The 13,958-nt window shown below is 42.9% G+C and overlaps 1 protein-coding gene across 3 annotated transcripts in view; it reads right to left on the bottom strand.

Moving 5' to 3' along the window:
- Window positions 1–5,381: 5,381 nt before the first annotated feature.
- The window catches only part of hnrpkl (heterogeneous nuclear ribonucleoprotein K, like), a 29,107-nt gene continuing 20,530 nt past the window's right edge, over window positions 5,382–13,958 (bottom strand). For 2 of the 3 annotated variants that reach the window (XM_080756102.1, XM_080756103.1), the window contains exons 16-18: window positions 9,477–9,646; window positions 7,532–7,569; window positions 5,382–7,199 (exon numbers count right to left, since the gene is read on the bottom strand). In XM_080756102.1, coding sequence (XP_080612228.1) covers window positions 7,195–7,199; window positions 7,532–7,569; window positions 9,477–9,646 — 213 coding nt within the window. In that variant the 3' untranslated portion in view covers window positions 5,382–7,194. The remainder of the gene's footprint in view (window positions 7,200–7,531; window positions 7,570–9,476; window positions 9,647–13,958) is intronic. The other variant, XM_080756104.1, reaches the window with a different exon arrangement.

The raw sequence follows: 13,958 nt of genomic DNA, 5'->3' as shown, positions 1-13,958 counted from the left end.
ACTACTACTGTATAGAAGAGGAGTATGGCACATTATTGTACCATTTGTCAAAGTGCCAGATCTTGTCAAACACACTAATCCAGGGAGTGACTTGGGCTAATCCAATCAAATATCGTTCCTGAATGAATTATAGTTCATGGGATATTTTGACTGTAAGCCTCTAAAACAGTGACCCTCAACCTGTGGTCTGGGATGGTCATGAGGATATTGTGGGTGGGCCGAAGCAGTGAAAGGTCCTGAAAGATACACAACGTCAGTCTTACCCAATACCCAATCTTTCTGTTTTAGGAACACAAGGCTGCTGTACTTTATACCGGACAGGACCTTTCACTGCTTCGTCTCAACCATTACTCTATGGCTCTGGTCTCAGCCACCGTGGTAGATATGACATTCAGTTTTTTTTTGTTTTTTGGAATGTTGCCAATGTTGGAATGTTGGAGCAGCCAACCACACAGGTTCATCCCCATGTTCTGGTCATCTTTGTAATGTTAGTGTTAGTAAAAAGCAGGTAAAAGAGTAACGTTTGAGGCAGACTAACATCAGTCACTTTTCCATTCACTGTAGTAGAAGACCTGCGGGTTTACACCGCAGATATGTCGTCTCCGCCACAGGATATACGTTGCCTGCGACCATGAGACCAGTTTCTGAATCGGTCTATAGGGCCTTGCAAACGTGAAGCAAGGAACGCAGGCGTTGTTGCCTGGATCAACACAGGTCTCCTCCAGGTCTGTTGAAGAGCGGCGCAACAACGCAAGCGTAAAAAAAAAAGAAAAGCTAAACAGAATCCAGGTCTGGTGAGTCGCGGGCGTGTGCACGTAACGAGCACGCGCGCAACAAATTCACGGGACCGCGCTCACGTAAATACGCTTGCGTTGTCGCACCGCGACTTCTCCGAGCAAAAACGCAGGTCTCATTGAAAATGAACTATAGGCGCGTTTTATCGCTCCCCATTTGCAAGGCCCTTAAAGCTGAGAATCAACCCATAATAAGGGAAAATTTGCTAAATGTGTGGCAAATTTGCAAAAGAAATGCTTACCACTAGCTTTCTTCACAAATGTGTTCATAAAGGTGTCTACCATCACAGAAGAATGTGTTCCAACCCAACTCCCTGGGAAACTTTGTGACAGCTGCTGAAAGTTGGGGTACCATTAACATCCAATATAAGGGAATATTTTCCAAATTTCATTATACTTTAAGTAACTAGTAACTAGGGGGTTTTCATGATGCTGAATCCATTGCAAGCATTAGTTTTGCACAAAAAACACCCCTTCGCCTAAACATGGTGAAGGGGTAGACACCTTGTAGAACACAACGCATGTTTTTTGCAGATTTGCCACACATTTAGCTAATTTTCTCTAACTACCAGGAAGTTCAGGAACTGGTTGATCAGAGCATTTCGCCCATTACATGTGGTATATCATGTCCCAACCACACTGGGCTATCAGGTTACAAGGATTTCATTTTAACCATGTTAACACCATACATGAATGTCTCCTACTGCAACTGGATGGTCATGTCAGAATTACATTATACACTTATTAAAAGACATTACATAATTTTGAATCAATAGGACCCGTCAACACTGGCTTCTATAATTTGATGCATAAAGATATGGAGATTATAACGAACCTTTTATAGAGCACATTTCAAAAACAGCAGTTGACCAAAGTGATTTTACAATGATCTCATGTGTATAAATTGTGGGAATTTGTGTACAGATATTACTGGGGGAGGGGGGGGGGGGTCATGACACTCTTGGACTGACGGTGCTCTTCCTATAGGGTTAAGCTAGTATGAAAGCCTTCAAAGTGGTTTGATAGAACATAAACAAAAGGTGTCAAAGTAGTCCGGTATTTCCTAAACAGTGGGTCGGGACCCATTTTAATGGGTCGCAAGTAAAGATCCCTTTAACTTTTGTTTCTTACAATAATATTTCCAAAGATTTACAAAAATGTCCCCCCACCACCCACACACACACACACACACACACACACACACACACACACACACACACACAATCACAATGTTTCATAAATGAATAACTATACGGATATGGCGTTATGTTTATAGCCTCGAGCACCCACTATCCACCCCCAACTACAATGGTCAATGACTGTGTGCAAAATTCGGGATCAACTTGTCAACCCACTGAGGAGGAAAATGGATAGGGACGGACTGACGTTTGTTATAGTAGTATTTTATAGTTCAATAGTAGGATACCAGATAATACCAGTGACACAGATTTAACCACTAGGTGGTGTACACACACATACAGGTTCAGATTAGAACATAAACAAGCAAACATGGGACACACAGACATGAATCTGTCACCGTTTTCTAGTTTTGACTAGGTCCTGTATTTACTGTATATCTATGGTAGCTAGCACCACAGCATATTCTGATCTGCCTGATAAATCTCGTACAAAACTCTACGTCATGATGACCTCTTCTGCTTTAAATCCCAAATGTTACTACTTTTGACAATAAGACACTTAGGCCGCATTTAGACTGCAGTCAAATTCAGTTAAAATAGTGATAACGGTGGGAAATGTACATCTCAGCTCGCCCTCTACACCGTAGAACACATGCTTAACTCTTTTTTTCTCTTGTCTCCGTTTCTCTATTTCCTCCTATGCCCAGCTTTCCGGGTCTGTGTGAACACAAACATTGGCTGATGATTGGCTGATCAGCCCATAGCGATGATTTGATTGGCTGAGCAAAGTCCATTAAAGTGAGGGCAGAAAAAAGACCTTTCGAACACGTCCAGCAGGAAATCCTCCCTGTGGCCATCTAGCCAAAAATGTACACTGGAATGTCAACATTTAATGACAAAAAACTACCATGCATTGTGAGTGCATTTGTGCATCTCGAGAACCCGCAAGCCTGCGTCTTCACTATCCAATCCAACCCAACTTAATTTAGAGAGCACATTTAAAACTACAAAGTTTGACCAAAGTACAATTCACCATTCATCAGCAGCAAAAGTGCATCGCCTGTGGTCCATATTTCCCTATGATGACTATTTATATTGATGATACAAAATAGCTTACAGAGCATCAACCATTACTTAAAAAATCACACCCGTGTGAACTGAGTGGTGCAGTTACAGTGTGACCCTTACAACCCACAATTATAATCAATCATGTTACTCAAAGTTATAAATAACATGTGACACACATTCCATTTGCCAATTTAAATTCACCGGTCTTGAAGTATAGCAGTATAGCACAATATAGCGTCAACCAAAACTGTCATGTATCATTACAAATACTACTCAAATCAATTGTTGTTTAACAAAACTATGCCTGCAATATACTTATTACTTGCACCCCAATTCATTCTATAACTAATACAATGTAAAGATTGACTGATTTTACACCGTTACAACTTCTAAAGATTTTATCTCACATGACATTTCTTAAGAATGATTCTATCTTAACTGTCCATCTTCCTATTTGAGTGAGCGTATTACTGCAACCACATGCTGAAGTGACTTAATGATCTATCACTTATCTAGTACTATACTATTGAACTCCACTAATTTATATTAGTATTGTAGTATCTGACCTCTGAACAGCTGATCATAGCATGTCTTTACATTCAGCCCATGCGGTTAACACTTTTAGCACAGCCTAAATAAACTATTTACTACACCTTTAGGTGCATTCTGATCTGAGGTAAATAGAATGAAAATCTCCTTTCTTCAAATCTGCACTAAACTTGTGTACAGAAGGCCAAGGGGGTTTTGTTGTGCCTTGACCATGTTGTAAAGTTATAAACATTCAAATAGCACTAAGCCTTAACTGTCAAGATAAGGTCAGATCCTGGGGCACAAGTCAAAACCCGCACGTTACAACACTGTGTTCTAAGATACACCAACGTCTACACTTTCTCAGAAGACTTAGGCTTTTTGGAGTCAGTAGAAATATCATGTTGACCTTTTACAGAGCTAGTATAGAGTCAATCCTAAGATACGGTATATCCAGCTGGTTTGGCAATCTAACTGTGAAATACAAGTCTCAAGTAAATAGGCTAGCAAACATGGCTGGGAAGATCATGGGCATGTCCACCCCACCCATCACTCCCCAGACCATCTTTGAACAAGCAGTGGTGAGACAGGCTTGGAATATTGTATCTGACCCCTTGCATGTACTGTACCGAGAGTACGAGCTAATGCCATCAGGTAGGAGGTATAGAACTCCACGATGTGTATATAATAGATTCAAACACTCTTTTGTTCCCCTGTCAACTAAAATGCTCAATCAGGGATTGACGAATGCACTTTAATGACTATAGTTGCACTTTATCAAGGGAATGTGTGCAATATCTCTGTTTTGTGTATGTGGGTGTTTCATGGTGTTTTTTCTTTTCGTATGTGAACATGTCTGTTATTTGTATGCAGCTGTGACTCTGTCTCCAAGACAAATTTCTCCCAAGGGAAATAATAAAGAACCTTGAACCCATTTTAGAAGTTTACCAGACCAACCACCTATTTCTTTACATAGCAGCCATAATTTACAACCCCGCCTTACTATTTTGTCAATATGCACCTGTCAATTTTTACCAACACCTCTTTTTACCAGAAAATACAGTTCCTTGCTAGCCACACAAATCTGCAAAATTTCCAAGGTATAGTCACAAAATCAGATGTCAAAACATACATTGCAGAAGTCAGGAGCAGTTCCGCCTCGCATTGAACACAGTTCCTTTGCAAGCTGCCAGTGAAAGATTCCATGTGACTCGTCTGTATTCAGACTTCATAAAACAAATATGATTCCAATCTGGATATGGCACAGATCTGATTTAGGCTGGATTTGGATGCCAGTCTAAATGGGGACTTGGACACCTTGTGCAGGGTGTCCAGTTGTCAGTGATCTGGGTGTTAACCCATTAAAACCAGGAAAGCATCCGTGTCATTTTAGATTTTAACCAGTTTAACCATTATTTTAATATACTTTATATATACACAAGCTCATAGCGAGCCACTTTGTGGTGATATGAACATGTAGATCTGCCATTTTAATTTGTTGAATTTATCTAGTTTTTAAAAGGGAAAATTATTCAGTGTGTCAGATTCACACCTACTGTACATAGGGATGATTCCTTTGATGCTCAGTTGGCAGGAATTGAAGGAGGGGTTGGGGACAAAGAGTGATGCACAGTTAGGCTGTACTTTTAACTGTGCATCAGTCTTTGTCCCCAACCCCTCCTTCAATTCCTGCCAACGGGGCATCAACGGAATCTGCTTGGCGGAGTCAGCATGCATGAAATAAAACTGACACAAACTTGGATATTGTGCAGGATCTGTAACCTGACAACAACCCAACCCTACCTTCCACCTTAAGATGGGAAAAAGAAAAGTGCAATAATGGATTCAATATATAAATGATTTAATTATGCATACATTAAAGCAAGTCTATCTCACTGAGTGGAAGAGTGGAAACAAGAAATCCAGAGAACAGAAATATTGACAGAGCTAAACCTTTTTGGCCCCACCTGTCTCTTTTCCCAAAGTAAAATCTGAGCCAATGTTAAAATTCTGAAAATAATTCAGTCCATGGGCCAGACAGTTACCACCAGAGGCGACCTAATTTCAATGAGGGCAATTTATATATATATATATAAAAAAAATAAAAAATAAAAAAAACCTAATAAATAAAGATATAGATTTTAGAAATAAGTGGCAAAACACATTGCGGAAACGAATCAAAACGAACATGCATGAAAACATTCTAAATGAAATATGTACCCACATCAATAATACGAAACATTGTATCTCTTTTATGGGGAAGCCTCAGGGCCGCTTGTTTCTTTTTTTAACAGTACATTTCTATGAGTTATATTTTGGTGTATCCCATGACGTTACCTACCCTCATAGTCATTTGAAATACTGGTGCTTATGCTATTTTAGGCACTGCTCCAGAACAAAAACACAAAAATCTGAAAAGCATAGATTTGGTATCATCTTTGTTTCTGTACAAACCCTGTCAATGTCTGACTTCCGTCAGACAAACAGTGGTCACCAGAGCTCTTCAAACAGTGGTCACCAGAGCTCACAGTGGCCATTTCCAGCACCCATGCTTTCCCACTCTTCCACCGTCCTAGACAGAGCTTGGGTTTGACGTCACAAAGTGTTCACTAAAGCGCTTCAAAGAATTCGAGTGACCATTCTGTGACTTTGAATAGCTCTAGTGACCTATGTATTTGTCTGAGACTCAAATTGGGCTTTAATGCAAGTCTAAACTTTAGATGATGAGACTTGCTTTTGAAAAGTTGCATACAATTAAAAGTGCATAAAATGGTGTACAAAATGTATAAGCACAGAGTCTAAATATTACTTTTTTATGGAGGATTGATAACTTACTGAGACAAAACTATAACTCTGCAATGGCTATCATACAAAAATACCATCTGCAGATGTTTAACTTTTCAAAATGTTCTTACTAGATTTGATCACCTTGGATGCAACCAAAAAGTGACATTTTAGGATCTGGCCCATGGACAACCTGTATATATACATTTTTAGACAGCTCATCTTTCAAAGAAAAACCCCAAAACACCCAAGATATTCTTAGTTCCTCCTATGTCCTTTGGCTGCATTTCTCCAAAGTGAGGTCCAACCTCGCACAGTCTTCGGCAACAGTGGATGTAGGATGTTTGGCTAAATTAAATTATGATGGCTTCCGTTAACTTTTTTCTTTACGGTATGCATCTCGTTTTGGAGAACGGCACCAAAGCATTTGAGAAAACTGTAAAATCCATAAAATGTTCCTTACAAAACATAATTACATTCTGCATGCTGTACTGAAAAGGGGAAAACTCACAAGACTGAAGTTATCACACAGATTTGTTTTACTCTAATTACAGTACAAGGATCCATAAAAATAATCACCAGCACAGAAACAAAATGCTATTCAGTCATGGTTTGTTCATTTTCCAAAACATCTCTAAATAAAATAATGTATTACATGAAGGTTTATGCTGTGTGTGTGTGTGTGGTGTGGTGTGGTGTGGTGTGGTGTGGTGTGGTGTGTGTGTGTGTGTGTGTGTGTGTGTGTGTGTGTGTGTGTGGTGGGGACACATCTACCCAAAGCAGAGGAATGTTGGCTCTGAAGAATAGAAGGATCAAACAGGTATGGCAGTATGGCTTCACTCTCCTCTTCCTCCTCTAGAAGAATCGACCAGAGTATTGCTTCACACTGAAACAAAATCAGAACAAGTATGCTTTAAATTAGGGCCCGACCAAGTACAGACCTTTGGGTCCAATACCGTTCCGGAGTCCACCGATTACTGATATTTTGAAAAAAAAATATTTTTTTATATTGTAAAAAAATTAAAAGGAAGTGTAAGTGATATTTTTTTTAAGTGATATTTTTTTGGTTGAAGCAAAATGTTTTTTGTTAGAAGGTTAAAGGGCAAGACAATGTATGTAGTTACTTATGATGTAACAACAAAGATGGGCAAGAAATAAAAAATAATGTCTCCATTGACTAGAAATGGATAATTCAAAATATGCTCCTCGTTGACTTACATTGTACGGCAAGACCACTCTGCTGGCTCTTTTTCAGCCTGTAAACGAATGCAAACAAAGCTGATTCTGACAGTATCAAACATCACCAAACCCAGTACTGTTTTATAAAAATGTTAACTTCCTGTTGATTTTACCGTTTTTATTAGGAAGGAAAACCCGGACTGGATGTTCAAATAATGAAATGGTCTTGCCATACAATGTAAGTCGATGACGGAAAAGAAAAACGTGAGAAAATGAGAGAAATCTCTCTCCCTCTACATTCCCCACGGATCTTATGTAAGAGTATGAATGTCACTTATTTTGAATTAGACACAGATGCTTTCCCAGTTTTAATGTGTTAAGTGCACGTCACTAGCAACATGACCTGTACCAGTTACTGGGACAATAGCACACACCATGATGCAGGCTTACAGTACATAATACCAGCACTCACATAGTATCCTGGAAGGATTAAAGCTTTATTTTGTTTCCCCCAGCAGCAAACAACAGTAAGGACGTTTGGGCCCGAGAGCCTTCTTCAGCGTAAATCTAGAGAACACTGTAAGTGTCACGGACCTGTGTCACGCACATAGCGGTCCGGGTGTACCTCAAGTTCTCAGTTTACCTCATACAAGTCATCATAATTTTGCTGTTACATACGTAGTTTTTGAGTGGTGCAACCACTCCAAGGAACAGCAATGTCCGTGTTCACCTATGTGCCTATGTGTTGGTTAATGAGCACCAGTAGGGGCGCTGTTGTGCCAGAAACAGAGAGAGGGATAGTGCTGCACTGTTGCCTGCTAATATATGAGAGAGAAAGAGAGAGAGAGAGAGGTGGGGGGGAGGGGGGAGTTGCACCACTTAACATTCTAAGATATATATTTTTTCCATTATCGTTCTTAGAATGTTAAAAATCTGAGTCTGTCTTTATAGAGGGGTCCTAGAGACCTGCACAGGTTATGTTTTGTCTTTAATGTAGAACCTGATGGATCCCATATACTTAATATTGACACCGTTATTTGTGTGATTATATATTTATTTGTTTACAGTTTCTTGTGTAATAAGTACCATGCTTCTTTTAGTAGAAAAAAACCACGTATGTAACAGCAAAATGATCATGTCTTGTATGAGGTAAACTGAGATAGCTTGGAGGTGCACCCAGACCGCTATGTGCGTGACACAGGTCCTCTTTATAAGTGACACCTACACAGTGTTCTCTAGATTTACGCTGAAGAAGGCTCTCGGGCCCAAACGTCCTTACTGTTGTTTGCTGCTGGGGGAAACAAAATAAAGCTTTAATCCTTCCAGGATACTACGCGAGTGCTGGTTATTATTTTCTTTAACACTATCTTCCAGAACCGTGCACCAGTGACATTATGACGTGGAAATACTCAACCGAGTGCTTGCTTTTGCCTTCTTCTTCAAGGCTTACAGTACATGACATCCCATTGTGATTTCAATTTGATGGCCGCTTTCATGTCAATCATGTCACTGATTTTAAGCGCATGCATGTTTTGGCAATGACTAAAAGATATAGAAAGATATGAGACTTGAGAATAGTACTAAAATAGCACTGAATGTTTACTTTCTGAATGGATGTGAATGCATTAAAAACTAAACATACAAAAACAAATATATGTTTTTATAATCTATAATCTAGATTTATTCTAATCTATCTAATTGAAATAAATAACTCTTTGGGTGTGTTAAATCAGTGGTCCACAAACATTCTCCAACTGACTCCTATTTGAAAAACATAGTGCCAGGCATTCCAAAAAAGTGTAAGGGACCCCCATTACATAAATATGTCAAGATTTAGCCCCTGAAGAACTCCCTGGGGGTCCCCGGACCCCAGTGTATTAAATAACTCACTCACTATTACAAGATTAGAAAAATGCTGCAGCTGGAATAAAACCGAGCGTAGAAAAGGCATCAATTCAACACTGTAAAGTATTAAAACACATGCCTGTTCTGTAGCAGATACTGGGCGTTCTGGATCTGGTCCTGGGTTCCTGTGATGGTGATGATGCGGTCCTCGGAGCCCTCTAGTGGCTCGTCGATCTTGATGGATGCCCCCGACTCATGGCGGATCTGCTTGATCCTCTGTCCTCCCTTGCCGATGATAGAGCCTGCCAGCTGGTCAACAGCAAGCCAGGGGAAAATACAGTTAGATTACTTTCCCGGCTTAGCCTATAGTTTGTCATTTTATACTTTGGCTACTCAAAAATAGCAGATATAGCGGATGGCACAAATTATGCAAGAATAGGTGAAAATGATACACCAAACTTTCACATAAATCACTATAATATGGCAATTTAAGTTAACATTTCACTAAAATGCAATCCAATCCAATCTACTTTATTTATGTAGCACATTTCAGGTTTACAAAGTGCTGCACAGAAAGTTAAAAGCTAAATACACTATAAAGCTAAAACCAAAGACAACAAAAAAACCACACAGTAGAAAAGGGACACGTTACAACAAACCACAGAACTCCCAAACGGAATTAAAAGCCAATGTGTACAGGTGGGTCTTAAGGCGAGATTTAAGTCTCGATGGTGGGGGCCAGTTTCACATGGAAGGAAGCAGTTTGGGGGCTATGACAGAAAAGACTCGGTCACCTCTGGTCGTTAAACGTGCCCTTTTTTGTGACCTGGAGATTCAACTGGCCAGCAGAACACAATGACCTTGAGGGAGTGTAAACCTCTATAAGGTCACAGAGATACTGAGGTGCAAGACTGTTCAGTGATTTAAAGACAAACAATAAAATCTTGAAATAAAACAGACGGGGAGCCAAAACAGGGGTAATATGGTCATTGCATTGCAGTAGTCTAAACGAGTGGAGATAAAAAAGCGTGAATGACACGTTCAAAATCGTTGAAAGAAAGCACAGACTTGATTTTGACAAGCAGCCTCAGGTGATAAAAGCTGGAACTAACCACAGCGTTTACCTGTTTGTCCAGTTTGAGTGCATTATCCACTAATATCCAGTTAGAGACAACGGGTTTGGCATAAAGCTGCAGGGACCACGGTCGGAGGGTACAACATCAGGGCCACTATAGGCCCAAACACATCTTTCATTTACACTGAGGAAGTTGAGAGCCATCCAGGCTTTAATGTCATTGAGACAGTTAAGAAGGGGTGTCAGAGAGTCATTGCTTCCCTTTTTTAGAGGCATATAGATTTGGGAATCATCTGCGTAGAAATGATAGGCAATGCCATGTTTCTTGAAAATTTGTCCCAGGGGGAGAAGATAAAGGGAGAACAGTATTGTCAATTTACAATTTAGGCATTTAGCAGACGCTCTTAATCCAGAGCGACTTACATTAAGCAAGAACAAAAGCATGGGAATACATCACATAAAAGCATTTATCATGAAACATGCGTAAGCTAAGAAAGTAACAGTGGAATATCTATATAATGAAACTATACATATAAACTATACATATATACTACTATGCTAGTATATATATGTACTTTTGTCCCCAGGATCTGAGAAATGCACAGAAAGGTAGGATGAGAACCAATCTAGGGCAGAATCCCTAAAATGCAGAATGACTAAAATGCAGATCTACAAGTTCACAATGAGTCATTGTGATGCGCTGTGAGCCTGGATATTTTCACTACTACACGACATACCATGAAGTAGAATAGGGTTTAAGTGGTTAACCATCATTCAACTCAATGCAATGGAAGGTTGAAATCAATGACAGGGCGCCTGTCGGCAGCTGCATTCTTGAAAACAATCATCTAGAGGGGGTTCTCATCCTTTTTGGCTGGGGACACCCGGAAATGCTTCAGCCATGTCTACCTACCCCGCACCGCAAAACAAATTGGCAGCTACAATAACCTTAATAATAGAGAAAATACATCATACAAAAATACTGAGACCAGATATAATCGCCGGGTTGCACTCGGGATGAAGTGTGTGTGTGTGTGTGCAGAGTTATTCAAAAAATTACATTCCACAACACTGAAATGTCTGCTGTAGTGCACCATCAATGAATTATGAGAAACAATTTGAAAATGAGTCGGTGGTTATGCAAAAAAAAGGAAAAAATACTAGTCACCGTATAAGATCAGGAATGTGAACGTAACACTGTAACCTGAGCCCATGCCTGAACCACAAGCCGACAGCAGCACATCGCCTCAGAACCAATAGCAGGGGATGGTGTTCCAAAAGCACAGGGATATAGTCCAATAGGCCAAACTTTAGAATATTCCTTACACTGCCGAATGTAAATTTATTCTTAATATAAAATATTGTTGTATGCAGTGTGGGGTGTCGCTAGGCAACCAGCCGCCGGGTGAGCGTCATGGCCCAGACAGCCAGTGGGGAGGAGGCAGAACACAGCCGAGGAGAACACGCCTCCTCGGCCTCGTCATCGACCAGACGTACTACCCAGCCCAACTATTGGCTCAAGGCCAAGTGCACGCGCACTTGGCCTTGAATAAAAGGAAAGGTACGTCTGGTCTTGCGCTCATTCCCCACTGGCAGCTGAAGGGGACATGACGGGCATGCACGGCGGTAAGCGACACCTCACACACACCACCGCACACACCAGTCATTTATGTGAATGTGACCGTGATATTAAAAGCCATTCTCTTCACTATAGGTAACCCGCTACCCAGACAAATCTGTTGATGACAGTTCCACTTCCCCGGAAGAGTGACAGATAACGGAGGACTGTCAACCCGGGGACAGAGAGTGGATCTATGTATATGTGGCGCTCTAAAGCCCGTTAGGATAGAGAATCCTAACACCACCCCGCCAGAGAGGAGGCGGAGATTTGATTTCATTTAAGGACATTTGAGTTGCCGTTTGTACCGGCGAAATAATAGACAATAAACGGCCCTAGTGGCCCAGTTTCAAACTGCCAGTGTGTTGGTGTCCGCTCAGTGCTCACATTTGGTGGAGAACCTGTGGGTTTATCACGAGCCACACCAACCTCTCGGCTTAAATGGAGCAGGCTCAAGCCATTGACGCGCTCCTACAGAGCCAAAACAACCTGCACGCCGCAGTTAACGAGCTAGTACGCCACTTCGCCCGAGATGCGGCCCCCGCGGCGAAAAGCCCAAACGAAGTCTTTACCAAACTATCCCCCGACGATGATATTGAAGCATATGTCGAGCTGTTCGAGCGCACAGCAGCCCGAGAGCGGTGGCCAGTCGCTGAGTGGGCTGGTATTCTGGCACCGTTCCTCACTGGAGAGGCCCAACAAGCTTGGAGAGATTTGTCTTTAGCCGAGTCACGAGACTTTCAGAGACTAAAAAACGCTATTCTCGCCCGCCAAGGATTGAGCCTCCCCGCTCGAGCACAGCGATACCACAATTGGACATATCACCCAAAACAATCGGCGCGCGCTCAGGTGTCCGCGCTGTTACGCACGACGCACAGCTGGCTAACCAGCCCCGGCGACCTCCCGCCGGTAGACAGGCTAGTTATTGACCGATGCATCAGAGGGTTACCGCCGGATGCCCGGCTATACGCGTCCCAAGTCAGCCCCGCATCAGTAGACGAGCTTATAGGTCTACTAGAAAACCACCAGGCAATAGTTGAAATGACGAGAGGAGCAAAAACGGAGGCCCCGAACCCGAAGCAGAGCGGCGAGGAGCGCGGCGGCCGCGACAGAAGACGAGGCCCACCCTCGGGTCGCTCGCCACCCCGAGGGGGACAGCGCACCTCCGCCCCGGATAGAGGCGGCCGACCCCCGGGGAGGCGCTGCTACGTATGCGGCCAGGACGACCACCTTTCATGGGCGTGCCCAGGCAGGGCGGATGTCTTGATGCCCTCGGCCAGCAGCACTGACGGTCCCCAGGCCTGCCTCCATACCGGCACCGCTTCCCGTGGTCACGCCAACATGCCTGTCAAAATCAACGGCGTTGACAGCCAGGCGCTGCTTGATTCAGGTAGTGTCGTCACACTGGTCCACGCTGAATACGCAGGCCCGTTGGAGAGCGAATCGATACCGGTAAGCTGCGTGCACGGTGACCAGCGGCACTACCCGGTGTCCCAGATACATGTGCAGACCACGAAAGGCAGTGCCACGGTAACGGCAGGTGTAGTTCCCAACCTACCCGTTCCCCTGTTAATCGGAACCGACTGCTCGCTCTTTGAGCGACACTGGAACCCGGGCTGGCGAGGCCCGTCCCGCCGGCGACGCCGACGCGCAGCGCGGCCCCCGAGAGACCCCCGACCCGCATGCCCCGCATTCCAACCACCTATGGACGAGCCACGGAGTGAGACCGCCGCCAGCGAGGAGGAGGAGAGGAGCGCACAGGAGGAACGCGGACCCCCCAGCACGACCGGCGACACAGAAGGGGACGCCTTCGCCGAGTTCCCCATAGCGGAGCAGGCAGGCCCGACTCGACAGGGAGAATTTGCCACGGCCCAGTGGGCGGACCCGAACTTGGAAATGGCCCGAATGAATGTCTCGGTCGTCGAAGG

This window comes from Protomyctophum bolini, assembly GCF_963924005.1.
Source record: "Protomyctophum bolini genome assembly, chromosome: 22".
In the NCBI taxonomy this organism is placed as follows: Eukaryota; Metazoa; Chordata; class Actinopteri; order Myctophiformes; family Myctophidae; genus Protomyctophum; species Protomyctophum bolini.
The sequence above is the reverse complement of the archived record's forward strand: the minus strand, read 5'-3'. Positions and strand labels throughout refer to the sequence as shown.